General features: G+C 43.0%; 1 protein-coding gene across 4 annotated transcripts in view; it reads left to right on the top strand.

Annotated features, from left to right (window-relative positions):
* Drc1 (dynein regulatory complex subunit 1) overlaps positions 1-27,399 on the top strand; it is a 66,295-nt gene that overhangs the window by 11,482 nt on the left and 27,414 nt on the right. For 3 of the 4 annotated variants that reach the window (XR_002392816.2, XR_002392819.2, XM_004839139.3), the window contains exons 2-7: positions 14,307-14,391; positions 20,079-20,191; positions 22,104-22,287; positions 24,125-24,262; positions 25,164-25,250; positions 25,830-25,952. Coding sequence is in view for 1 of the 4 variants with exons in the window: in XM_004839139.3 (XP_004839196.2) it covers positions 14,307-14,391; positions 20,079-20,191; positions 22,104-22,287; positions 24,125-24,262; positions 25,164-25,250; positions 25,830-25,952 (730 nt within the window). In the remaining 3 variants the exon portion in view is untranslated. The remainder of the gene's footprint in view (positions 1-14,306; positions 14,392-20,078; positions 20,192-22,103; positions 22,288-24,124; positions 24,263-25,163; positions 25,251-25,829; positions 25,953-27,399) is intronic. The other variant, XR_002392820.2, reaches the window with a different exon arrangement.

Here is a 27,399-nt window from a genome sequence, read left to right as displayed (position 1 = left end):
GCCACATTCCCTGGGCTGAGGCAGTACTACTTGGCTCTAGCAGGTGTTAGACTTGCATGGCAGCTGTGGTCAGGATTGCTACTTGGTTGAGCTTGCAACAACTGACGATAGTCATGTTCAGGAGCTCATCCAGCGTCTTCAAGTGCCAGGCCTTTGAACTACATGGAGATTTGATGGGAGCCCCCTCTGTGGGATCCACTCCTCCATCCCCCAGCTGTGATGTGGCTTTTATTTACTCAGGTGCAGTTTCAAAGAGAGGCATCCATTTGACCTTCCCGGCTATGACAGCTCTTACCCCCAGGCCGGGGCCTCATGTGGAGGTTCTCTAACTTCTCTACAGTCAACCCCAATTTGAATTTTGGTGACCAGAAAAATGACCACTGGTGGAGTCCACAGACCTTGGAATCCTCTATAAGCAGGGATTAAGCCACTATGGGGCTTCATTCTAATTGGGTCAAAGCGTGATGCTGGTTTGGTCTCTAGGTATCACTGGTGACTCAGACCCTGTTCTAATATCCCTAAGAATGTATAAATATCATTTTCCTCATCAACAGTCCAGTAGACGACCATAGGCCCCTTCTTAGGGAAGGACTTGGGCCATTGTGTGCCAAGTCCTTCCTCCTGGCGACTCTGTGGGTTCTTTAGTTAATAGATTCTGCGTGTGAAACCTGGCATGGGTTCAGGAATTAGGCAAGGGATGATGAGTTTTTATTGGCATGACCACGCTCAGCCTAGTTTTCCATTGCTGCTTTCTTTGGGTAACAGACACAAGCTGTTCAAGGATGCAGTTGCCCTGTGCAGAGTTGGCTGCTCTTCTCTTTTGCCCCAGATTACACCATAACTAAGCCTCTCCGAATCTCGCTGTGAGTCAAGTCCTTGGCTGCCACACTGCCCTTGGGAGTTGTGCTGGGGATTCGATGAGGAACAAGATAAACACTATCTAGTTACTCAGGAAGCTTTTATCCTAATTGAGGGGATAAAGCAAAGCTCAACAAAACACACAAGCAAGCAACAGTATAATAGCAAACTTTGATAACTGTCCTAAAGGACACAAGCCAGAAACAAATGGAGAATGATGGCTGTGGGACCTGAAGGCCAGTGGCTCAAGGGCGGCCTGAAGAAGGAGCCTTTTTGTAGAGCTGACTGAGCATAGGTGATACTGAGGAACTTGCTGGCCATGATAATGGTGTGGTGGTTATGTTTCCTGGCTTATTCACCTTGTTAATTATAGGACGAGGGATTGAATGTACTGGGGTGAAGCTTTCTCATATGCTGTTAAAAATCAACAGTAACCACAGCAATTGTTTCAAACTTAGATCAACAGAAGATTTTTTTTCAGAAAGAAGCATTTTATCACTGACGTTGTTATGAATTGCTGGTGCATGGTGATCATAAAAGGCAGATTGAATTTTAGTCAAGTTATGCAGAGACAGTGCATTCCTTGATTGTCATTTCCGCTGTTGTAGCTACCTGGGCTTTGCTGTGTCACTGAGGTATAGTTTTAAGGAGAAAGCTGTTAACAGAATCAAATATCATATAAAGATAGGAATAATGTGCTAAAGCTCTTGAAACTCCCAATCTCTGGTGTCTCAGTTGAAGTTTCAAATTCCTGGGAGATGTCATTTCTGGGTAAAGGTGGCAGATGGCATACGTACATCTACTTTGCATCTCTGTCAGAACTTCCTTAAAATGGCACTTAAAGGGACTAAGTAGAAAAGGCATAAACCCCAAAAGTAAAAAACAGGATGATTCAACAGCAATAGTTTTATAAACTGGGAAGCATAAAGATGGACGGTAAATGGCTTTGCAGATTCAAGAATAGAGAAATATAAACTGGTCATGAGGACAGCTGAGAACTCCCTTGATTTACCCTGCAGTAAATGCCCCCAAAGCCTAGGATATGGTGACATTAGAATCATCTGAAAGTAGAGATGAGAAAAGGACTAAAATAAGACGAATTGGATCAAAGTTAATAGTTAAATACCAAGAACCTTTCTACCATTCTTTTGGGGGATGCTGGGCAGAGATGAGGCAAAGATACTGTACAAAAGCAAGGGATTCACTACTGTACTGGGCGCAGAGATCTCGCAGGCCTCCCACCACTGCTGGTCCTGGAGTGCTGGGAGTTCCACCGCCAGGAGACCAGAGATGTCTGGAGCCTCGGGAGATGCTGGCATCTGGTTCTGCCCACAAAACAGCCCGAGTACATCATTGCACACTGATGTTCACAGTTGTTGAGGCACATCACCACCCTCAGGATTCCTAGACTGTATTTTCTTTAATATTCAAGTTTGTATTTGTCACTGGATTAGAATTCATTCTTTTCTGCTTCATCTTGCCACTGTGTGACAAGCTTCCAAATGAGTAGGGAGTTAGATTGAAATTATACTACTTTGTCTTTATACCAGAACCAGCACCTCGCCTTAATCCTGCTGCAGGTATGCTGGGATTATTCAGCACAGATCAGGGCTCTTATGGCCTCCTTAGTCTACCAGTGAGAGCAGAGTCACACCCTGAATTGGACGTGCTACCACAAAACTTTAGGCCCCAGAAGATAATCACAGGCTTAAAATCACAGAGAAACTTCTTTGTTTTTTTTCTTGTCTTTTTTCATTGCTTGTGGGCTTTTGTCTGTGGTGTGTGTTTGTTCACTTGGATTTTTTAAATTTTTGTTTTTATTTTTTTGTAAGTTGAACAATTGTTTATAGTTTTTAGTTTAGTTTTTTTCTGTTCTTGTTTTTGTTTCTTCTTTCTTTCCCTTATGTCTCCTTCACCAGATTCCTGAGGCTTGAGTAATCTTCCTTTGTCCTTCAGCCGTGCTTCTAATCTCTTTTCTTTTTTCCTCTTATCCTTTTTCAATTTTATTCCATTCAGTTAAATTGCTCTACTGAGTGGATATTTAGTATATATAATTGTTGATTTGTTTGCGATCTTGTGATGTAACTATAAATCTTATACCTATAAAGTTAGCAAATTAATAGTAATCACAGTTTGTTATTTTTAGCCTGTGCTTGATTCCATTGTTATTACTGACTGTACTACTTTAGTCAAGGTGACATGCTTGTTGTGAATGATTGATCTTCCTTGCATACCAATATCTAGATTATTTGAAGTTCATAAACATGACTATAGTCTAGTACCAAACAAACGAGTGCTAGGCCGAAGAGGCAGAAACTTTCATCCTTAATAACTTAAAGATGCAGGATCCTGGGACAGACTCAAAAGCCAAAGCCAGGTATGCCTAGAAGACATCTCTGAAACATAGTTGTTTCCTAAAGAGGTCTCAATACTAGTAATAAGGCTAGGTGTGGTGGCACATGCCTGTAATCCTAGCACTTGGGAGGCTGAGGCAGGGGCCTGCCATGAGTTCAAGGCCAGCCTGGGATACCTAATGAGTTCAAGGCCAGGCTGACCCTCTCTCAAAAAAAGTACTAGTAATAAAACTACCTACTATAAGCAATTTACAAGCCTCAATGAAGAAAACAAATAACAATAGCAAAAATAGAAAATGAGAAAACATGGAAGTAAGATACAACCCATAATCCCTGACTCACCCAAGGTACATCAAAGAGGCATTCAGATGGGAGAAATCAAGAGCCATCCAGCTGAAATTTATGAAATGGTAGCAGCAGAAGTAACAAAACAGATCAATAAGTCTCTTGATAAAAACAAAACAAAAGATAAGAGATGATCACCATAATGAAGGATGTGATTAGTGAATCTAGAGTAGATACAGATAAATAAAAATAGAGATGCTTAGGAAAGACCTGGAAACCATTTATGCCCAACACAGAAAAGAACTGGATTCCATAAAACAGACTCAAGTAGAAATCCAGGAGATTAAATATTATACTGAAAGTATATGCAGTAGAGTCAACCAATGTGAAGACAGAATGCCAGATCTAGAAGACAGGCTTGTGATTGGTGATTATAAATTGAAAGACCTCTGAAAATAGCAAGGGACCATGAAAAAATCAATCCAACACCTGTTAGGTGATGTGAAGAAGACTAATCTAAGATTAATTGGAATCAGTGAAGAATCAGAAGACAGCAGAAAAGGCTAAAAAAACCTATTCACAGAAGTAACATCAGAAAACTTTCCAAGCATAGAAAAGAATTTGAGATATAGATAAATGAGGCATATAGAACACCATATAGTTGTGATAAAAAAGCAAAAGAACACCAAACATATAATAGTCAAGATTCCAGAAATTCAGCACAAGAACAGAATACTAAAAAGTGTTACAGAAAAGAAACAAATTGACTATAAAGGGAAACCCATCAGAATCACAGCACACTTCTAACTCAAACCTATAAGGAAAGCTTGAAGTATTTCAAGCCCTAATAATAAACAACCTCAAAGCCAGATTGATGCATCCTACAAAATTATCTTTCAAACTTGAGGGAGAAATAAGATACTTCCATGATAACACAAGAAGAAATTCACGAATAATAAATCAGCACTCCAAAAAGTTTTGAAGGATATTCTAGAAAAAGACAGTGAAGACAACATTTTAAAGAATTCCAACAGAACAAACCCACTAGGCAAGGCAGATAAACAGAAGGGAAAGAATGGGAACCAACAACAGGAAAACAATATGACAAGAATAACTCAATACATATCAGTTATAGCCATCAATGTGAATGGTTTCAATTCACCAATAAAAAGAAACAGATTGGCAGAATGGATCAAGAAACAAAAATCCAACAATATGCTGCATAAAAAAAACATGTTCAACTCAAAAAGAAATTTATAGACTCAAAGTCAAAGGAATGAAAACAATACTCCATGAACAGGAACCCAGGAAAAAAACAGGGGTAGCTATGCTATTTGCAGACAGAGTGGATTTCAAGCCAAGACTGATCAAAAGAGATAAAGGTCACTACATACTTGTTAAGGGAATAATCCAAGAGGAAGAGATAACAATCATAAGTATATATGCACCAAATACTGGTGCACCAAAATATATAAAACAAACACTAATGAATATGAAAAATCAGATAAGCACTAATACAATTATAATGGGGGACATTAATATCCCACTGTCACAAATAGATCAACTAGACAAAAAATCATGAAAGAAGTATCAGAGTTGAACCGGTACTTTAAACAAATGTACTTAGTAGATATCTCCAGAGTGCTCCACCCAACAACAGAATACATGTTCTTCTCAGTAGTACATGGGACTTTCTCCAAAATAGACCACATACTAGCTCATAGGACATGCTTAAGTAAATGCAAAGGAATTGAAATTACCCAAAGCATATTATCAGATCACAGTGCACTGAAATTGGAAATCAATGGCAAAAGAAACCATGAAAACTACATAAACATATGGAAATTAAATAACACCTTCCGAAACAACCAATGAGTCACAAATAAAATTAAAGAAGAAATTAGACAGTTTCTACAATGAAACAATAATGCCAGTATGACATACCAGAACTTACGGGATGCAGTGAAAGCAGTCCTACAAGAGAAATTTATAGTGGTGAATTCCCACATCAGAAAAACAGAGTGAACTCAAATAAATAAGCTAATGTTGAACCTCAAAGGTCTAGAAAAAGAAGAGCAAGTTAAACACAAAGTGCAGACAAGGGAAGAAATTATAAATATCAGAGCAGAAATTAATTGAACAGAGACCAAGAAAATGATACAAAGAATCAATGAATTGAAGAGTTGGCTCTTTGAAAGATTAAATAAAATAGACAAACCCTCAGCCAACCTTATCAAAAAAAAAAGGAAAGAAAAGACTCAAATCCATGTGATTAGGAATTAAAAGGGTGAAATCACGATAGACCCTGCAGAAATCCAGACCATCATCAAGACTTACTTTGAGAACCTGTACTCCAATAAGATGGAAAACTCAGAAGAAATGGACAGATTCCTAGAAACATATGAATTTCCAAAGCTGAATCAAGAAGATACGAAAATTCTAAGTGATCCAAGATCAGCCAGTGAAACTGAAAGCATAACAACAACAACAACAAAAAAACTACCAACAAAGAAAATCCAAAATCCTGATGAATTCACTGCTGAATTCTACAGGAAATTTAGAGAAGATCTAATGCCACTACTCCTCAAACTATTTATTAAAATTGAAAGAGAAGCAATACTTCCAAAGTCATTCCTGGATGCAAGCATTACCCTAGTACCAAAACCAGAGAAGGATCCAACCAAAAAAGAGAACTACAGGCCAATCTCTTTGATGAACATAGATGCAAAAATCCGCAAGATACTGGCAAACAAAATGCAGCACGTCATCAAGAAGATTATACATCGTGACCCAGTAGGATTCAACCCAGAGAAGCAGGGATGGTTCAACATGTGGAAATCAATACATGTAATACACCACATTAACAGAACCAAGGAAAAGAACCACAGGATCATCTCAATAGATGCAGAAAAAGCATTTGACAAAGTCCAACAACATTCATAATAAAAACTGTAGAAAATTGGAATAAAAGCTCTTTATCTCAATCTGATAAAAGTCATCTGTGTCAAATCAATAGCCAACATCATACTAAATGGTCAAAACCTGAAAGCTTTTGCTCTAAAATCAGGAACAAGGATGTCCACTATCACCACTTCCTGTTCAATATAGTTCTGGAAATATTAGTCAGAGGAATTAGACAGGAGAGAGAAATAAAAGGGGTAAGGATAGGAAAGGAAGGAGTTAAATTATCATTATTTGTGGATGACATGAAACTCTACATAGAAGACCTGAAAAATTTTACCAAAAGACTCCTAGAGTTAATAACCAAATTCAGTAGCATAGCAGGATACAAAGTCAACACTCAAAATCAATAGCATTCCTATACACAAACTCCCTGAGAGAGAAGTTAGGGAAACAACACCTTTAATAATCAAGAAAAATGAAATACTGAAGACTCAATCTAACAAAGGAAGCAAAAGACCTATACACCGAAAACTACAGTACTCTGAAAAAGGAGATCAAAGAAGATACCAGAAAATGGAAAGATATCTTTTGTTCTTGGATAGGCAGAGCCAATATGGTGAAAATGGCCACAGTTCTATAACTGTTATTCAGATTTAATGCAATCCCAATCAAAATACCAATAGCATATCTCACAGAACTAGAGAAAAGAATCCTAAAATTCATATAGAACTAGAAGAGACCCAGAATAGCAAAAGCAACTCTGGGCAACAAGGGCAAGGCAGGGAGCATCACAATCTCCAATTTGAAGTTGTACTACAAACTACTGTGATAAAGACAGCATGGTACTGGCAAAACAGCACAATACAACAAAACAAAACAACCAAAAAACGGACCCAAGGAGCAATGGAACAGAATAGAAGATGCAGAAACAACTCCAAGAACACTCAGCCACCTTATTTTTGACAAAGGCACTGAACACCTTCACTGGAAGAAAGATAGCCTCTTTAATAAATTATGCTGACAAAATTGGCTTTCCACATGCCAAAGATTAAAACTAGACCCATATGTCTCACTGTGCACTAATCTAAAACTGAAATGGATCAAAGATCTAAATATTAAAACAGAAACACTAGATCTGTTGGTAGATAGAATTAGTAAAACTGGAGGACATAGATGTAGGCAAAGATGTAATGAAGAAAACCTTGATCGCACAGGAAATATTATAAAGAATCAACAACTGGTATCATATCAAATTAAAAAGCTTTTGCATAGCAAGAGAAACCACCAATAGAGTGAAGAGACAACCCACAGAATTGGAAAAAGTTCTTACAGTTACTTCTCAAAAGACTAAAATCTAGAATATGTAAAGAACCCCCCTAAATTTAAAGACCCAATCTAAAAATGGGGATCTGAAATAAATAGACACTTCTCAGATGAAGAAATACAAACAGCAAATAAATATATGAAAAAATGCTCAACATCACTAGACATTTGAGAAATGCAAATTTTAAAAACACCGAAATTTCATCTGACTCCAGATAGAATAACTACCCTCAAGAACTCAACCAATAACAAGTGCTGGCAAGGCTGTGAGGAAATAGGAACTGCTTTCCACTGTTGGTGGGAGTGTAAACCAGTACAAGCACTATGGAAATCAATATGGAGATTCCTCAAAAAACTAAAACTAGAGGTTCCATTTGACCTAACTGTTTCTCTCCTAGTTATCTTCCAGAAAGAGTTAAAAACATCATAGCACAGTGATGTATGCATGCCCATGTTTATAGCAGCACAATTTATAATAGCTAAATCTCGGAAAGATCCCATATGCCCATCAATAGACGAATGGATAAAGAGTATATAGTATATAGTACTTCACTGTACATAGTATATATATGTACAGTGAAGTACTACTCTCCATAAAGAAAGATAAACTTGTAGGAAAATGGATGCACCTTGAGACCATAATTTTACATGAAATAAATCAGACACAGAAGCTTAAATATCACACTGTTTCTCTTGTGTGAGAAACAAGGAGTAAATAAGGAGCATAATGGAGGATAGATATTGGGAAGTAGGAAGAACATATTCAAGTGGGAAGGGGAACAAGGAGTGGGGAAGGGAAGAGAAGGAAGAGAAAAGGAAAAGAGAGACTAGGAGGGATAAAAGGAAACAAAGTCTTTGTAACTAGGGAGGGGAAGAAGGGCTGAAGGAAGGGGAGGGGAATGGGACAAAAAAGAATCAAGATATATTATGTACAAGTACAAATTCCCCATGATGAATGTGATTAGTATGTATGAAAAATATGTGCTAATAAAAAATACAAGGTTTAAAAAATGAAGACTATAGCAATATGGAGTAATTAACATTAATGGAAAAAGTAATATCTAATTTTATGTGTAAGTCTATTAAAAAACCAAAATATGAAAAAGTATAGACATGACTGAATAAAATTAAAACAAAACAGACCCACCCCAGTTAAACCACTGAGAATGTTCAGAAAACTGAGAACAAAGAAAAGGGCCAATATATACACTTCTAGAATAGGAGAAACAAAAAAACAAACAAAAACCAAAAACTGGTCCATTCAAAAAAAGGTGTAAGGGACAGTATTACTTCAGTTTTCTCAAATAGCTACACCAGAAAAGCATTGAAGTAAAATGATTTCCTGTCTAGAACTCTAAACCTAGGTAGATAATCAAATTCTAATTTTGAAAATCTTGAGAAAGGACTTCACTTGGTCAGGAGGTGATCCAATATGGCGGATCCCATTTACACCACAGATGTGGCTGTGGTGAGGAAATGGCTTCTCCAAAGAGGACTCAGCCCCAGAAGGGCGCTCACATCTGAGGAGCAAGAAGGCTGAGAGAGGTCCTTTGGGAATTAGGTCAGGTCAGTGCTGAACAATAGAAATATAGTGTGAGCTGTATGTGTAATTTAACATTTTCTATTAGCCACTTTTTAAAAAGTTTTCTAAAAGATGGAATTAAATTTGCTGTTTCAGTTTATTTAACCCAGTATATAAAAATATTATCATTTCAATATGCAATCATAATATATGATTAATCAGTATAATGTATATAAGTATAATAATCAGTATAATGTATATAAGGTATGATTAAAATACAGTAAATGTTTATATTTTAAAAATTGATTTCCATGAAAGACATTGGCATTAATTTCCCTCAGAATACTCCCCTCCCCCTGCTTTGAACACACACTATCCCGTTATTCTTGCTACTTTCTGAAGCAGCTCTGGAGGTCCTCTTTTGTGAGTGTCTTTAGTTGCATTGTCATGGCTGCCTTGATGTCCTGAATGGATTCAAAACATTTACCTTTCACTGTCATTTTGCCTTGGGGGAAGAGCCAGAAGTCACACGGTGCCAGATATGGTGAGTAACGTAGATAAGAACACACCATAAGGTTTTTGTGAGCCTGCTTTTCTGTAGGATGGCACTTGACAGCAGCATTCACTAAATTTTTTATCATACCTCTTAAAGGTGCTCACAAAAGAGAACTTCCAGAGCTGCTTCAGGAAGTGCTAGGAACAATAGGATAAGTATGTTGGACATGGTGGTGGTGGTGGTGGGGTTTGGAGGGATTAATAGCAATGTATCTTTTACTGTAATAAATTTTTTAAACCCCATATATTTTTATCACATCTGGTATTTTTTTGTGGGGGGGTTACTGGGGCTCGAACTCTGGTCCTTGCGCCTGTGAGGCAGGCGTCAAAACCACTGAGCTAAATCCCTGGCCCTTGTGCGTAGTTTTTGAAGCAAAACATTTATTGGTACATTTTAGTTATACATAATGATCACATTCATCATAGGGAATTTGTGCCTGAACGTGATACATCTTGCTTCTTTCTTTCCCATTCCCTCTCCTTCCCTTCGACTCCTCTTACCCTCTTTATATACAGAAGCTTTGTTTCCATTTTTCCTTCTGTTCTCTTTTTTTCTTGTCCCTACTTTCCTTCTCCCCCTCCCCCTCCCTCGTTCCCCTTCTCATTTGAACATTTTCTAGTGTGCATTTTACACTCAAAGCCCATTTGCTTTGGACCAGCCTTATCTCAAGTGCCTGGTGGTCACATGTGGTTGGTGGCCACCAGAGCGGGCAGCAAAGTGCTTGAGGCTCAAATATGATGAGTAAAAGGTAGCAATGGGATTTACATTGAAACTAGAAAAGAATTTGTATCAGATCTGGACTGCAGGCTCTTTTTCTTTCTGAAGCCTGATCTTCGCCCCAGGAAGTGGCTGGAAGGGTTTGTTTAGAGTTGGTAATTAATCAATTGGGGGTCAAAGTGGAAATTCAAAGAGAAGGAGTATGTTTGGGTGGGGATGAGAACACTGCTGTGGTCCAGTAATGTCTGAAGACCCAAGTGGAACAGAACAATTAGTGTTTTTACTAAGATAACCAAGACTGGTTCAATAAGACCAGGGAAGCAGCGCCGGGGATTTAGCTCAGTGATTCCGCCGCCTGCCCCGCAAGCGCAATGACCCGAGTTCGATCCCCAGTACCCAAAAAACCCCCCCAAACCCCCAAAAACCCAAAAACCAGGGAAGCAAATTTAATGACAGGGAAAAGGGGCTTCAGTTAGACTGGCAGTGGAGGATGGTGGGAACCGTGTGTCCCAAAATGGTGTATTGCTGTGTGGGCTGTGCTGGACTTTGAACAGGGGGTGGTTCTGGAAGTCTATGTTAGAAAAGGTCAGGAAAGAGTGAGATAAACAGATCCACTTGTTTCCCAGTAAACGATGGTTTCATTTTTCCTGCAGCATACGGGGAGCCCTGGTGTGCGCTGTGTGCCAGAGCAGAGCGGTGCCTCTGTGAAGGAAGTGGCTGGAGAGTTGGCAAGGTCTTTCTCTTGCCTCCCCCAGAGACGTCCATAATCTGGGACCCGCTCTTTCCCTTGGCTCTTAGTCCATTTTCTGATCAATACACGCACACATGCACTATTTGTAAAATTCATGCAATAACAAAGTGTAGAAAATAGAAGTCCTCAGTAGTTTAATTCCTTTTCCTTACCCAGTAATGGTTATCTGTTTGTCACAGATCTTTCGAAAAATGCCCTATGTGTATGTGAGCCTGTTTTAAAAAGAAAATTTATACACTATTCCATATATTGTTTTACAGCTGCCTCTTTTTTCTTTATAAAAATTTTATATTTTTCAAGACAGTTAAAACTTGGAAATGTAATCTGTCAAAGGACTAAATGTAAACTAACATAACAGGACATGATAAGAGCTTGTCAGGATTTCCAAGTTCTTGCTTAAGCATTACTATGAACTGGTGATTTCTAGAAATAAGAACAATCTATGAAGAATACATTACCACTGGTGGGGAAAGAAAGAGCCAAACAGGAGAAGCAGAAAAGGGTACCACCAAAATGCTTACAGTCAACAAGCTAATGCTGTCAAAAAGAGTAGCTTTACTTTATTCTACTTGACTGTGTCTCTTGGGTCCTTCCTCTGCACAAGTATCTTCAAGTACTAAAGTGACTACAGCTGAAAAGAAAAGGTCACTAAAGACAAATATCTCAGGGATCTGAACCAGGTGGGATAACGCGGCAGGGGGAGAAGTTCAAGGTGTAGTTCTGTCCCCAAACCTGTTATTACTATGGCTTCATGGAGTCTTTCAGAAAGAAGTTGAAGACGGTCTGCTTCGGTTAGGCTTCCTCGTGGCAGAGCAAAACCCCATCTGATCCCTCCCAAGTCAGTATGAATCTGGCCCCAGAAGCCATCTGGATAAAGCTAATATAAGGTCTTTGTCATGACCATGACCGGGGTAGGGCTGGCAGAGCTGTGTTGATGCTGGCTGTGGGCCATCACACAGTGATGGTGTTTGGTGACGTGGCTGGAAACATTGCTTGCTCCTGCTACTTCCTAAGCTTCATGGAGATGAATGGACACCATGCTGTCCTGGTGATTCTCACATGGGACGATGGGAAAAGCCAAGGCCTTGGCAACAAAGAGAGAGCTTCTTGTACTGGAGAGATGTCTCAAGCAAAAATGTACCTGTTCTCTTATTGGCTCCTTGTGAAAGGGCACGCAGCGTCTTTGAAGATGTTCAAGAAAACTTCTGCATGAAGTGGAGGATACTGAAAGTCATGTTTAGGAAGATACCAGGCAGTTCTGATGAATGCGTGCTCTGTAAATTTCCCAAGGAAATGTAAAAGAAATGTCTGCCTCCAAATTGAGAGGGCGACAGTCCAAAGAATGATTCAATCAAGTCCAGCTTGACGTACAAATAGGCTTATTAAGGTACTGACAGGGCGGTGGGTGGCTTATGAGTGGCAGCACTACTGAAGTCACCACCCTTGTCCCAGTTTGCTGAGTAAGTTTTTGTATGGCTCTAGGGTAATCAAAAGGCAGAAGCAAAAGTCAAGAGTCCTTGCGGGAAGTTATGCACACTCTGTTCCTGTCCCATGCTCATGGGGAACCCTGCCAGCCTCAGTAGGCTCTGTCAAGCCATGGTGGTGGGCGGCCCTGTGTGCAGACTGGCACAATGCTTTGGCACCTGCTGCGGCTCTCCAGACTACTGAACAGTAGCCTACTACAAAATGGAGTTACTCTGGCCAGGGTTCAGAGAACTGTCTTGCCTACACGTGTTGTTTTGTTTTGCAGAACTGGGGATTTTCACGAGCTATGTTGTCAGCCTTATTTATTTATGGACAGAGTTTCACTAACTTGCCCAGGCTGGGCTAGAACTTGCAATCCTCCTGCCTCAGCCCTACAGTTATATGCCACCATGCCCAGCAATGTATTTTTATAGCTGGATGAAGGGGCCGAATCACATGTGTGTTGCTGTAAAATAAGGGGGCCAGAGTGTGCAGCTCAGTGGCAGAGCACTTGCTTAGCACGTGGGAGGCCCTGGGCTCTGTCACTGGGCTCTGTCCTTGCCAGTGCTATGTGAGGATAGGGAAACCTGAACGGTAAGAACAGCCAGGGACCCGTGGGAAGCTACCACTGACTCTTTTTTTCCTGACAGCTGTGGCCATCTTTGCATACTGCTAGACATTACATCCTTTTTGGAGGCTACAGAGTATTTTCTTATATTGTTTCTCCATAAGTTACTCGGACAGTCAGCTACTACTACGTATGGGGAATATTCCCAGGTTCCTATTAGAGTCAGTGCTGCAGTAGTGTCCTGTGCTCGTTTCTTTGTGTGCTTGCGAGAGATTCCTGTGGAAGATCCTCAATGGCGGGCTTTGGGTCAGAGAGGAGGCGCATTTAAATGTCTGGTAAATCTTCCCAGTTTGCCTTTTACACTGGTAGTTACATGTTTAAATAGGGTCTAAATAGCTGGGCAACCAAATTCTTAGCCTATATTGGTATTTTCCACCTTTGAAATGTTTTCTAGTCTGATAGGAGAGTAGAGATATCTCACAGGGCTTTACTTCCTCTGATTATATTTGAGCTGATTACATTTTCAAATGTCCATTTCCCATTTGCATTTCTTCTGTAAATTGCACATTCAAATCTCCCATTAATTTATATTTGGTATTTTGGTAGGGGTTTGGTATTATTTGAAGGAGTCATTTTTTCTTTCTTTTTCTTTTTTTGTGTACTGGGGATTGAACCCAGGGTCTATTTTAGAGACAGTAAAATTTTATCAAATTTCTTTTACCGGTTTATGCCTTGACTTTTAACATTTCTAAATTTTAGAAAGTAAAAATCAATATCCACTCCCTCCTGATTTGTTTTATTCAAAGATGGATTCTTTACAGTAAGATCAGACAAACATTCTCCTACATTCACTTCTAGTACTTTTATGATTGCATTTTCTTAATATTGAAATTTTTATCCAAATGCAGTGTATCTCTCTATGCAGTGAAGCTCCATGGAAACTTTCCATGCAGTATTTACGTATTCGAAGTAACTTCGTGTTCTCTGGCTTTTTTCTGTCACAGGGAAGCGCTCGGAGAATATTTAGACGGGAAGGAGAGTGAAGAAGATCAGAGCAAGAGCTACAAACAGAGAGAAGAGAGCAGGCTGGTAGGAAGTGGAGCCGAGGAAGGCGGGGACAGCGGAGACCCCTCGAGGGCGCCGGGCTCAGGTTGCTCCCAGCTGGGGCCTCTGCAGGAGCGAGCTTGCCCACCAGGCGCTTCTGTGCTGCCTCTTCCCCCGCTCGCTCGTGTGCTCTTAGTGGTCACTCGCACTCACAGGACGAAGCTCAGAGTCTCAGCCGGGTCTGCCCTCTTTACCCTGCAGGCTCATTTCCCACCCTGGCCTCATTCCATGCTCTCCCGAGAGGCGCATCTGCCCACTCACCCCCAGGGGCTCCTCCTCCCTGTTCTGAGCCTTTGATCTTCTGGGCCTCTCAGTGCCCTCCGTTCAATGCTCCTCCTCTCCTCCCTTCTCTTCTCAGAAAGGCTGCATTCCCATCCTCTAGGACTGTTGAGCTTCCCAGGTTCTTGTGGATTCTTGCTCAGCCCAGGGTAGGGACAGGTGAGAGGGGTGTAGGCAGGGAATCCTGGGCACGACCTGGGTGGCCCACAGTTGTAAGGTTACCACGTGCTTATTGTGCACCGGGTGCTCCAGGAACCTCAGCCCACTGAACTCTTCCTCACCCCCAGGAACAAGGGCTAAGACCCTGATTGGCCTAGATCACACCAACCAGTGAAAGTTACTTTTAGAAACCATTTTACCCCCACGAGCACACCAGACCCATGGGGCCTTGCAGCCCACTCTGCTGATACAGTAGCTTTTTCCTGCATGCGCTGCACCATAGATAAACTTTCACTGGGCAAGTCTCTTCAGTCCCGGCTTCCTGGAGCGCAGGTGGCCTTGGCTTTGAGCCAGTCTGGCCTCATTTTCTCATTCTTTGGAGCAGTGAGGGTGAGGGAATTGGAGAATGGTGGAGGGTAGTTCCCGGGACCCCTAACCCCTCAGAGACCCCAGCCTGCTTTAACATCAGCCCGAACTCCTTTAGTCCACACATACAGTACTTCTCTGTAGCAGTCATTCATCTTAGCTAGTTGTCAGCTTTGTGTGACCTTGCAAATGTGTGTGAGTGCAGCGTCCCCAAGTAACTTAGAAGCTCTCTGAGCGCGACGGCCTCTCTTCCTAGCTGTGGAGTGTTTAGAGCTTACGCTAATGAACCATAAAAGGAAAATCAGGTGAGAGTGTAGCTCGGTAGTGGGGTACTCACTTAGCATGCATGAGGCCCTGGGTTTGATCCTTAGCACCACCAAAAACACAAAACAAAAAAATTATGCTGTGTGAGGTGGTGCACACCTGTCATCCCAGCTACTCAGGAGGCTGAGGCAGGAGATTCACAACTTCAAGGCCAGCCCGGGTGACTTAGCAAGACCCTGCCTCAAAACAATAAATAAAAAGGTCTGGGGTTGTAGCTCAGTGTGAGGCCCTGGTTTCAATCCTGAGTGCTGAAAAAAAAACAAATTGCTAAGCGTGGTGGTAGGGCCCTTTAATCCTAGCTACTCAGGAGGCCGAGGCAGGAGGATTGCTTGAGCCTGTCAGTTCAAGACCAGCCTGAGAAACATGCAAAATCCCATCTCAAAAAAAGAAAAAGAAAAGAAAAAATCATTCTCTCTCCTCTGTCAAGGACAGGGCTCCTGAGATATTTAATAAAGGATGTGGAACAAGAGGTTTGAGAGGGAAAAACAACAGTTCGAAATAGCAAACCAGAACTGGCCGAATGGTGTACTTAATGCTAAATGAAACGCCGAGCCAGTGGTCCTGTGTGACAAGACATGCTTCCCAATGGGCCTAGTCAGGGCAATTATATGCAGAAAGTGGAACATGAGCTGAGGCTTAGACAATTGGTGGGATTTTAAAGTGTTGTGCAGGAGAAATTGTGATAATTTCTGGCAAAAATAAGAGTACTCTCTGGAAGAAAACATACTCAGGTTACTGAAATATTACAAAGCATAGAGATATATTATGTCTGGGAAAGGCTCTTTTACTGTAGTGGAAAAATATTGGGCTAATGTGCATTGTCGTTCCACATCTCTCGCCTCCTATAGAGTGAATATTCCCGTGTCACTTCTTCATACTTAACTTCCTTCCTTTAAAAGTCGGTGATTTCTTCGATCCCCAGTACCAAAACAAAAGTCAGGGATTTCTGAGCATTTGTGTCTAGGCTAAAGCATTTGTAGAGTCTTGAAAATACCAATACACTGCTCATTATGCGTCTCTTTTCCTCTTCTTGAGTATGGAACGAAAGGGATAATATTGTCATTAGAGCTTTTCAAGGTTCCTTTCACTTAGGACTTAAGTAGTGAAGAGTGTTGACATCACAGAGAAATGTATACAAAAATGCTGGCATCCTCAAAACCAAGGTATTGCTGACCAGTTCTTCCCTCAGACCTGTCCTTGGCCTTGTTCTTTATTAATCAGTTTTTAAAAGTCTACAATATCCCCTAAAAATTTCATGTTGTTGGGGGCTTGTTGGAAGGGTTGGTGGGGCTGACTTGGAAGGCTGTATTCTCATTGCTGGGTCCTCCTGTCTTTCCTGGCTGCCAGGGGAGGAGCAGCTGTCCTCCTCCCACCAGGCCCTCCCACCAGGCCCTTTCTACCCTGGAGCCAGCCGACTATGGACTGAATCCTCTAAAACTATAAGCCAAAATAAACCTCTCTTTCTCTAAATTGTGGGTATTGGGTATTTTGCCCCAGCCATGAGAAAGTGACTAAAACAAAAAGCCATTCTTTCTTGTCCTGATTAATCTTTGTGTATTCCAAATGTATGAAGATTTTCTTGTAGAACCTTTATTATTGTACCACTTATATTTTAGTCTGCACTCTATCTAGATTTGATTTTTTGTGTGTATGATATATAGTAGGACTCAAAGCTAATTGTTTTCTATATACATTTTTAATTGACCCAGCACCATTTATTGACAAGATCATCCTTTTCTACTGCATAGCATGAACTTTTGTTATGAATCAAGCGATCCCTATACATTTATTTTCCAAAATTCTCTATTCTGTTACGTTGGTCTATTTGTCTTTATGCCAAATCCGTACTTTTTAATTACTGTAGCTTTATGACAGACCTCAATATCTGGTAGGTTAAGTTCTCCTACCATGTTCTTCTTCCTGATTGTCTTGAGAATTCTTGGCCCTTTGCATTTCTATGTAAATTTTAGAATCAGCTTGTCAATTTCTATCCCCCCAAAATCAGCTGGAATTTTAATTGCCATTCAACTGAATTTATAACCCATAAATGTAAAATATCCTTCCACCTATATAGATATTCTTTAATTTCACTCGGTAATCTTTAACAGTTTTTGATGAGGTTGTGTTAGCTTTCTGTTCCTGCGACAAAATACCCAGGAATAAACAATCTTGGCTCATAGTTTCAATCCCTGGTCACTCGGCTTTGTTGCTTCTGGGCCCATGGTGAAGGGGGGAAAGAGATTGAAAGCATGAGAGATACTTGGGGATGGGTTAGACCCTTCCAGTGACTACTTCCTCCAACGAGGTCCCACCTCCTTTAGTGTCCAACACCTCCCAGTAATGCCACCCTCTGGAGCCCGTCGATGGCTGAATCCACTGATTTGGTCAGAGCCCTCATGCCCCAGCCACTTCCGCAAAGCTCCACCTCTGAACACTTCCACACTGGGACCAAGCCTTCAACACACGAGCCTCTGGGGACATTCCAGATTGCAAACCACCGCAAGGCTGTGATCAGACATGTTTTCATATGAAAGCATATTTGGTGTTTATGTATTGACATGATATCTAGTGACCTTGCCAAATTTGCTTATTAATTCTGTTTATTAATTCTTGCTTATTAGTGACCTGTAGGCTCTTTGGGATTTTTTTTACACAAATAATCAGATCATCTGAAAATAATAACTGTTTTATTTCTGCCTGTTCAAGTTTTATACTGTTTCTTTTTCTTGCCTTAGTGAGGAAGACAGGTCTTCCAGCCCACTGAATGGAAGTGGTTCTGAGCCCACCTTCAAGGCCTTGGTGGGCGTCTCTTTGGCATCTGTTCTACTCAGGGGAAGCAGGGCCACTGTTTTTCAATCGCTGAGCTTTCAGACCTGGAAACCCCCTTACCTGCTGGTCAGAGGTGGGAGTGGGTGGTGGGTCAGACTGGCTTTCCCTTAGCTGCCCAGTTATGAGGGGTACGAGGGCCTCCACTTAAACTCTTCCCTGGATCTTGTAAGTGTATGGGTCCACTGGCCTATTGGTAACTATAATATTTTGATTTTTAATATTGGTTTGAGTCTAAAGTACTTGATTCAGAAATTTCTAATGTTCACATTGAGTAAAAAATAGAAAATTGCTCACAACCATAGGAAAGCCTTGATTTTCATATGCATATAAAACCATTTAATATAAATGATAATGCTGCAGGCATTAAAAAGATCTGGAGTGCCCTGGATACCTGGGTTAAGTCTTGTTCTGTATTCACCGACACTACATTCAGAATTTCCACAGAATAGTCTTTGAACATTGCAGTGACTGCTTGGAACAGAAGTTGGTTCATAAATGAGTTCTTAGTTCATTTTTCTTTTTCAGTTCTGGGGACTGAACCCAGGGCCTCATACATGCTAGGCAAGTGCTCTGCTACTGAGCTGCATCCCTACCAGGTCCTTAGGTTGGAAATAATTGGAGAGTTAGAGAGTTCACAAATTCCAAAACACTTGTGGATAACCTTATGCATAAGCCAAGGATATCTGAATTTTTTGTTGGAGGATTTATCACCCTGAAATCATAACATTACAAAAAGGCCAGGGGTGAAGATACTGATTTTGTGATTTACAAAGAGGGCCTTAGAAGTGGGCACCTATAGCAGAAAAAATCCCCTGTGCCCATAAAATTATAGAGCAATCAGTTTCTGTGATGGCAAAGACCCAGCCAACATTAGCTACAATTAGCCACTTCCTTCTCTGCCTCACTCAGGAGTCTCCAGCATGAGCAGTGCAGGGCTGACGGGGCTCCCTGCAGTCTCAGCCCCTGCCATTCTCAGGCCACTTCTGTCCGCTCATGGTGGCGTACATTAGCCCCATGTTCCAGGCTGGAGGAAGGGGAGGAATGGAAGGGGCAGGAGAGAGTTTGCCTTTGCCCTTAAAGGCACGATTCACATGTGGTGCATATCACTTCTGTCACGCATCCATTGGGCAGACCATGTTCTAGCTGCAAGAGAGGCTGGGGAGGTTGCATGCTGAGCTAAAATTTGAGTGCTCTGTTACTCACAGCAGAGGAGGAGGTGAACACTGGAGGATAGCTGCTGTTAATCCCTCACCTCTCCAACTGAGATTCATAGGAAGGACCTGGGTAGGGTCAGTTGCGTGGGGATCTGTTGGGTACAGGGCCGGGATGTGCTGATAGCATATGGCAGTGTACTGGTTGGCTTGTCCCTACTCCAGGGGATGCTGGCAAAGCGTAGCCTTAATGTCACATCACAAATGTCTTGATAGAAAAGGTTGCTAAGAAGATGCTGCTTTTCAGAGTCTTAAGGTAGCTGTTGATTCCTGCCTCAGTGGATAGAAGAGCTACAGATGAAATGTGCAAATGTTCCTAACTGGGTGGGGTATGGTTCAGTGATAGAGCATTTGCCTAGCTTGGGAAAGGCCCTGAGTTCCATCCCCAGCACCACACACACACACACACACACACACACACACACACACACACACACGTTTCTCACTTTCTAAATTCTTCACCATGAGTTTTAACTTTCTAAATTCTCATCTCTTTGATTTCAGAAATTGGCTAAACTGCTGCTCTACGGCACTGAATTGGTCACAAATATCCGGGTGGCTGTAGATGTCAGGGAGATCCATAGGAGAGTGGAAGAGGAGGAGATAAAGCGGCAGAGGTGAGAGGCTGGACTCTTCGCAGGCCGGTGGGCGTGAGGGGGGTCCCTGTAGGCCGCTACATGCGCCTCAGTTGTTGAGAAGCAGCTGTGTCCAGCTTAGCCTAGAATGCCCCTCCTGCCCCTTGTAAATCTTCCCTCCCGCCTTTTTCCCTTCCCTCTCTTCTTCCTCTCTCCCTCAAGCATTACATTGCTGACATGTGCTGTGCCGGGTGGTTAGAAAACTCTCACTTGGCCTCTGCTGGTGATCAAAATGCGAATGTGTAAGCAGGCATGTGTCAGGAGTTGTGGAAACACACACAAGGAGGTTTCTGGGACTCTGCAGAGATTAGAGAAAACCTCCCAGGCAAGGCAACATTTGAGTTGGGCCTCAGGAATGAGTAGGAGTTTGAGGAGTTGAGGAGTGGGCATTTTAGGCAGAGGAGCCTGAACAGAGGCATGAGGCCATGCATGGGGTGGGTGGAAGAATACAGATGTAGCTGAGAAGATCCAGGGGGCAGCTCTGAGTTTAGCTGATCAGAATGACCAGACCCACGGAGGTCTGAGTGTTATGTAGCAGCTCATTAAAGTGTACTGTACACATGTAGCAGCATATTAAAGTGTTAAAGACTCTGTGCCTAGGATAGAGAGACAAAAGGACACATGTCAGACCTCAGCCTGGTAGGCAAGCTGCCTTCCACACCTGTCTTCCCCAGTCTCATTTGCCCAGCAGGGAGGTGTCAGCTATTTAGAATAATCACCTTTGAGCTGGATGTGTTGGTGCACGCTTATAATCCCAGCTACTGTACTTGGGAGGCTGAGGAAGAAGGATTGCAAGTCCAAGGATGGCCTGGGCAACTTAGTGAGAATTTACCTCAAAATAAAAATAAAAATAGAAAAAGATGGGGTCTGCAACTCAGTGGTAGAGCACCTGTCTAGCATGTGGGCAAGTTCCAGGGTCCAATCCCCAGTATCACAAAAAATGGTTTGCATACAGAAAGTGGACTCAATAGCAAGATCAGAGGGCCTCATTTAATCTACTCTGGAATCTTCTTCATTTCCTAAACACAGTTCAATTAGAAATGGTCAGCCACTGGGCCATTTTAGCTGAGCATGTACATACAACTTTTTAAATTGTTCAGCGTGAGTCATTCTCCCTTTAGCAGCTTGACCAGTTCGACTACCAGGATAGAATTGTGACTTAATTTTTGAAACTTCCCCTGCCTGAAAGGGCCATGCCAGCAGCTGACCTGGCTGATTGCCTGTGATGGGGTCAGCCTGTGACAGGTCCTGAGTGTCATGCTGAGGAGGGAGGCTTCACCCCACGGCCACTGAGGAAAACTGGAAGCTGCAGAGAAGCAGAGTTCCAGATAAATGTTTTTCCAAAAGATGACCCGGCAGCTGTTCAGCTATTCCTGAGGCAAACCTTCTATCAAATTAGATTACACACTGATTGCCCTAGCTTGGAAGGCAGGTGGAAAGAGGGACAAGGGAGGCTCACAGCATGTTTCAGTTGGGATTCTGTCCTTGAGGGGCTTTGTGGTCCCGTTTGGAGATAGTTGCACGGAACTACAGTGCGTTGGATACAGAGAGAGTGGAGGCTGTGGGTTCCAGCACTGTCTGCAGAGGGCTTCCGTGTGAGCCCCAGTGCCTCCCCTCTCATCTCCTCCTAAGCCTTCTGAGGCTTAGCGTGACCTTCAGGGCCCTTCACAGTTTCTCTGGAATTTCTGGAAAGGCGGTCCCTATTTTCCCTTTCTCGTGGTGGGATTTCTCCACTAGTGCCTGTCGTTCTGCCAGACATTTACTGGGGGGAAGTGGCGGAGCCTGGTGCTGGGGTCTGACTGTGATACTGCAGTGCACTGTGCACCCCAGGCAGTGGAAAACCAGCCCGCACTTGCAAGGCAGCCTCTGGAGCGGCTGGCATTTGCGTTTTCAGAATCGAGAAGCTGGAGAACGAAGTCAAGACCAGCCAGGACAAATTTGATGAAATCACTGCCAAGTGGAAAGAGGGCAGACAGAAGCGGATTCCCCAGGAGCTGTGGGACATGCTCACTACTCAGCAGCTGCACTGTGCTGGGCTGATAGAAGACAAGAACAAGCTCATCAGTGAATTGCAGCAGGCAAGAGGCCCGGGTGCTCTGCCCTAGCCGAGCAGGTCTGGCTGCAGGGTTGAGCTGGATCTCTGGTCTGCTTTTCCTGAATGGAAACATGTGAAGGCTGTACTTGATTACTTAGAATGCTGCATGACTCAAATGATCAACTTTCTTTCTTTAATTATTTTTTAATGGTAAAAACCGTGCACTATTAAATTGATCACCTTCACCATTTTTAAAATGTCTGGTTCAGTAGCATTAGTGTATTCACATTGTTGCACAGTAGACTTCCAGAACATTTTCATCTTGCAGCACTAAAACTCTGTTAGATACTAATTCCCTTTCCCCGTCCCTGCAGCCCTTGGTCACCAACTTTTGGTTTTCTGTTTCTATGGTTTTAGCTACTTTAGATAGTAGTTTCTTAGTAGTGCTAGATAGTAGTGAGTGGAGTCGTACAGTATTTGTCCTTTTGTGACTCGCTGTCTTTGCTTAGCATAATGTACCCCATGTGGTAGCATTTAACAGATTTTTTTCCTTTTTCAAGGTTGCACAATATGCATATAACTTTATCTATTACTGTTTTCTTTATCATATCTTTCTGTAGACATCTAGGTTGCTTTTACCTCTTGGCTGTTGTGCATAATATTGCTGTGAACATGTGTGTGTATACATAGCTCTTTGAGATTCTACTTTGAATTCCTTTAGGTATATACCTAAAACTGAAATTATTAGATTTTATAGTATTTCTATTTTCAATTTTTAGAGGAATCTCCATACTCTTCCATGCTCATCACACAGTTCATATTCCCACCAGTAGTACATGAAGGTTCCCATTTCTCCACATCCTTGTCAACATTTATATCGCTCTCTCGCACTCACACATCCCTGGTCCTTTCTAAAATTTTATTTTGAGTCAGAATCTCACAAAGTTTCCCAGGCTGGCCTTGAACTTGTGATCCTCCTGCCTCAGCCTCCTGAGTAACCGGGATTATAGGTGGGCACCACCATGCCTAGAAATAAATTTGTACCTGGTAGAAAAAACTTAGTAGGGCTGGGGATTTAGCTCAGTGGTGCTGCTGTCTGTCTTGCAAGCGCAAGGTCCTGAGTTCGATCCCCAGTACCAAAAAAAAAAAGAAAAAGCATGGTAGTAATTTAGAATCATTGGCTCTCTAATAGAAAGATGTGATTTTATAGGAAACGCTGTTTCAGATTTTATGTTCTTGCTTGAGGAATGGAACTTAGTCTGCATAGATGTGGCCTGGTGTTAGATCTGGACGCTGACTGCTTAGCTGGGACACTAGGCTTCCTGGGGTCTTGCAGGGAGATTTACCGTGAGTGATAATCAAGGGGTCTGATCTTGTGAGCCCGTTTCCTGCTACCCTGAGCTGACCTTGTTCCAGGCCATCCACCTGTGATCTCCTCCACGCCTCCAAAGACTGCTGGGGCCATTCTTTGCTTTGTACAGTTTCATCCTTAGTGTTTACAGTTTCTGATGGAGGGGACCAGGGGGTATGTGCTTGGCATCTGTGTTCTGTCACAGTTTGGGACCAACTTTGTACATGCTATTCTCTGTTAAATTTTAATTTTATTGGTACGTGTTTGCAATGCATCACAGTTACCTTCACTGAAGGGAGTTTGTATGTGTGGATGACGCATCTTAATTCCCCACCCTCTCCTCCTCCTCCCTTCACCTCTTGGTCCCTCCCCATTTGCAAAAGATCAATTTCCCTGTTTCCTTTTCTCTACCTTTTATTGTGCTCTTTATTTAAACTTTGGGTTTCTCCTATAAGAGACACCACGCACTGTTTAAGCTTGGGTGTCTGATTTATTTCATTTCATGTTATGATCTCATGTTATTCTCAAGGAGTTAAAAATCAAGGATGACCAGTATGTGAAGGACTTGAAGAAACAGGCAGATGACATCTCCCTGCTTCTGGAGAGGATGGAGGAGCAAGTGAAGAGCATGACGAAAGCCTTCCGCCAGGAGCTCCTTCACATCGAGGCAAGGGGTGTGAATAGATTGCTTTCTGCATCTGGGAACCCCCTGGGGAGGTCCTAATGATGGAAGCGGGGACCCAGATGTCTGTCTTCTGATTTCTGTCTCTCCTCTCGGGTGTTGTTCATTTATTCGCTCACTCATCTGCTCATTCAAGTAACCACCAAGTGTCTGCTATATACCAGGCACTGTTCCAGGAGCCCAGGGTGCAGTTGTGAACAAAGCAAGGTCCCCAGTGGAGCCCGTATTCTACTCGGAGATAGCTGGAGATAAACAAATACATGAGTAGCTGTATAATTTGACAGGTGGTAGTAAGTGTTTTGAGAGAAAATAAGACAGGAGCTGGGGATTTAGCTCAGTGGTTCCGGCACCTGCCTCGCAAGTGCAAGGTCCTGAGTTCGATCCCCGGTACCAAAAAAAACCCCCCAAAAAACCACAAATAAAGAAAATAAGACAGGAATGAGGAGTGAAAGGGGGCGGTTAGGACTCCACAACCATAGGTGTATGGGAGCCATGTTTTGTTTATTTATGGCAATTGGCATGGGGCAATGGGGAAGGGAGTGCCAGACAGGACTCAGGAATCAGGACCTTGAACTTGAACCCATGTTCTAGTTGGCCGCCAAGGTCGAGTTTACCCCACGACTGCCTTGGTCTTCCTCCAGTTCCTTGCCTCTGTTGGCGAATTTCCCCTCTAAATTCATGCCAGGTATAGACTTCCTAACACTTAATCTCCATACAACTCCTGTAGCCCTTCGGCTGCATGAAGTTTGGGTGGTCTGTGGCTGGGTGTGACTTAGTCTTTATGGCTGGTGATGCAGCACTAGTGTGGTTATCTAAAATTTCTTTGATCCTGATGGGACTTGCTTACTGGAAGTAGACACAGGGCCTTCTCCCCTCCTGGTCATAGAAAGCCTTTGAGGCGGAACGACAGGAGCTGCTGACCAGCAACAAGAAGAAATGGGAGTGGGCGCTGCAGGCTCACAGCACCAAGGAGGTAAAGAGGGGCAGGTGCAGTCCAGGGCGACTCCCCTGTGACTGGCTGGCCAGCCTTTCCTATCCGGGCCAGGGTTGCTGGGCGGGCATTCATTACTGGGCTTCTGTGGCCTGGCAGGTGAGGGTGTCCCCCTCAGGGGCGAGCACCAACCACCTCTGCAACCCGCCGTGGTTTCCATGGTCCTGCCACTTTCTCCTTGGGTATCTACCCCAGCCCTGGATACTCATGGCCCAAGAAGGTATTTTAAAGGGTATGGGATTCCCACTTTATTTCAGAGAGGTAGGGAATAAAAAAGGGTTCTGACCAAGACTCAGAGGAATGTTTTAGAAATATCAATGATTGCAAGGTATGTGTTCAGGCTCCGATGGAATGTTCCTCTTTGAGTGTTTGGATCGAGGGCCCCGTAAGCAATGCAGGCCATGATCCAAGAGATCAGAGCCTTGGCGCTGCTGAAAGCCACCAGACGTCCCCAACCACGGGACTTCCAATCCTTACCTGGGCCACGCTTCTCAGGCTGCTGGAAGGGCTGAGTTGGGGTGGGGAGGGTCCCTAACTTCCCCCTGGTTTCCTGCAACACAGCTGGAGTACCTTGTCAACCGCATGAAGAGAGTGGAGGAATACGAGCAGCAGCTGAACAAGCAGCGGATCTGGGACTGTGAAGAGTACATCATCATCAAGATCAAGCTGGAGCAGGATGTGCAGGTGCGAGGCGCCCTCTCGCAGGGTCTGGGTGGCTGGCGGGTGCCGAGTGCTGAGGGCCGCTACCCACAGAACTCCAGAGGCAGCCCACTCACCAAGTATTTATTAATGTCTGCTTTCTTTTCCGTGCTCGTATCTGGAGGAACACATGGCCATGGCCAGGATATATATGAGGGGCATTTCCTTCCTTCCTTTTGTTTTCTTGGTACTGGGGATTAAATTCAGAGCCTTCTCACTGAGCTACGTTCCAGCCCTTAAAACATTTTTAAAAAATATTTTGAGACAGGGTCTTGCTAGTCACTGAATTTCCCAGGCTGGGCTTAAACTATGATCCTCCTACATCAGCCTCTCAGAGTGCTGGGATTATGGGTATGTGCCACCAAATCAGACTTTTTTTTTGAGACAAGAGTCTCACTATGTAGTCTAGGCTGGCCTTGAACTCTATCCTCCTGCCGCCATGCCTGGCTTGCTTGCTTATTTCCTTCTTTCTCTCGTCCTTTTTTCTTTCTTGTTTTTCTCTCATTCTTCCCTGTCCCTTTCTTCCCCGCTTCCTCCCTTCCTTCTCTCTCTTTCTTGCATGCTGGGAACAGAGCCAGTGCCTCACATGTAATAGGAAAGCTCTGTACCACTGAGCTACACCCCCAGCCCTGAGGAGCATTTTCTATAGGAAACCAGCAGAGGAGATCTGTAAGACGGTGCCGGGGTCTGGAGGTAGGACATGTGAGCATTCAAGGAAGAATTGGGATTTCGAGACTGACAAATGTAAAGTGTCCCTGGGACAAATTAGCTGTGTCTCAGGCCTACAGCGAGGTCCGCTACTGCTGAGACCAGCAACTGTCTGCTGGGTGTCTCTGATATTCAGGACATTTAATGTACAGTATCTCTAACTCGTGTGCTAACATCACTAACAGCGTTTTATACGTGGGGAAAATGACGCTGAGACAGGGCTTCTTTTTTTTGGTACTGGGGATTGAACTCGGGTCCTTCTACTTGTGAGGCAGGCTGCAGAACCACTAAGCTAAATCCCCAGCCCAAAGGGCTTCTTCTCAAGTACTCGACAAACCCACTTCAGTCCTGCGCCTTATATCACACAGATCCCAACTAGTGGTTGGAAACAGCAGCAAGGCAGATTCTGACTACCGTCAGAAAGACTTTTAACAGAACTATCCAGTGCAGAAAAGGGAGACCGCACACCAAGCATCCTCTTTATCTCATTAGGTATTTGCAGGCCGAATCACCCGTCTGTCTTCAGTGCCTAAGGATTCTTGCCGAAGGAGATTAGACTGGTTTCAAAAGTGCTTTCCACCTGCAATTCAACACCAGTTTTAAGAAATGCATCTCTAATTACATGTAGCTGTGATGCAGTCTTGTTATTCAGGCACAGCTGAGTCATTTCAGTCTCTGTGTAGCCTGGATGTTAGATTAAAGCTTTTCCGCATACCTTGGCTAG

This window comes from Heterocephalus glaber, unplaced genomic scaffold (assembly GCF_053883595.1).
Source record: "Heterocephalus glaber isolate CG9 unplaced genomic scaffold, H.glaber_assembly_v1.0 deba00001457, whole genome shotgun sequence".
Classification (NCBI taxonomy): Eukaryota; Metazoa; Chordata; class Mammalia; order Rodentia; family Bathyergidae; genus Heterocephalus; species Heterocephalus glaber.
This window is presented reverse-complemented; position numbering and strand designations above follow the sequence as displayed.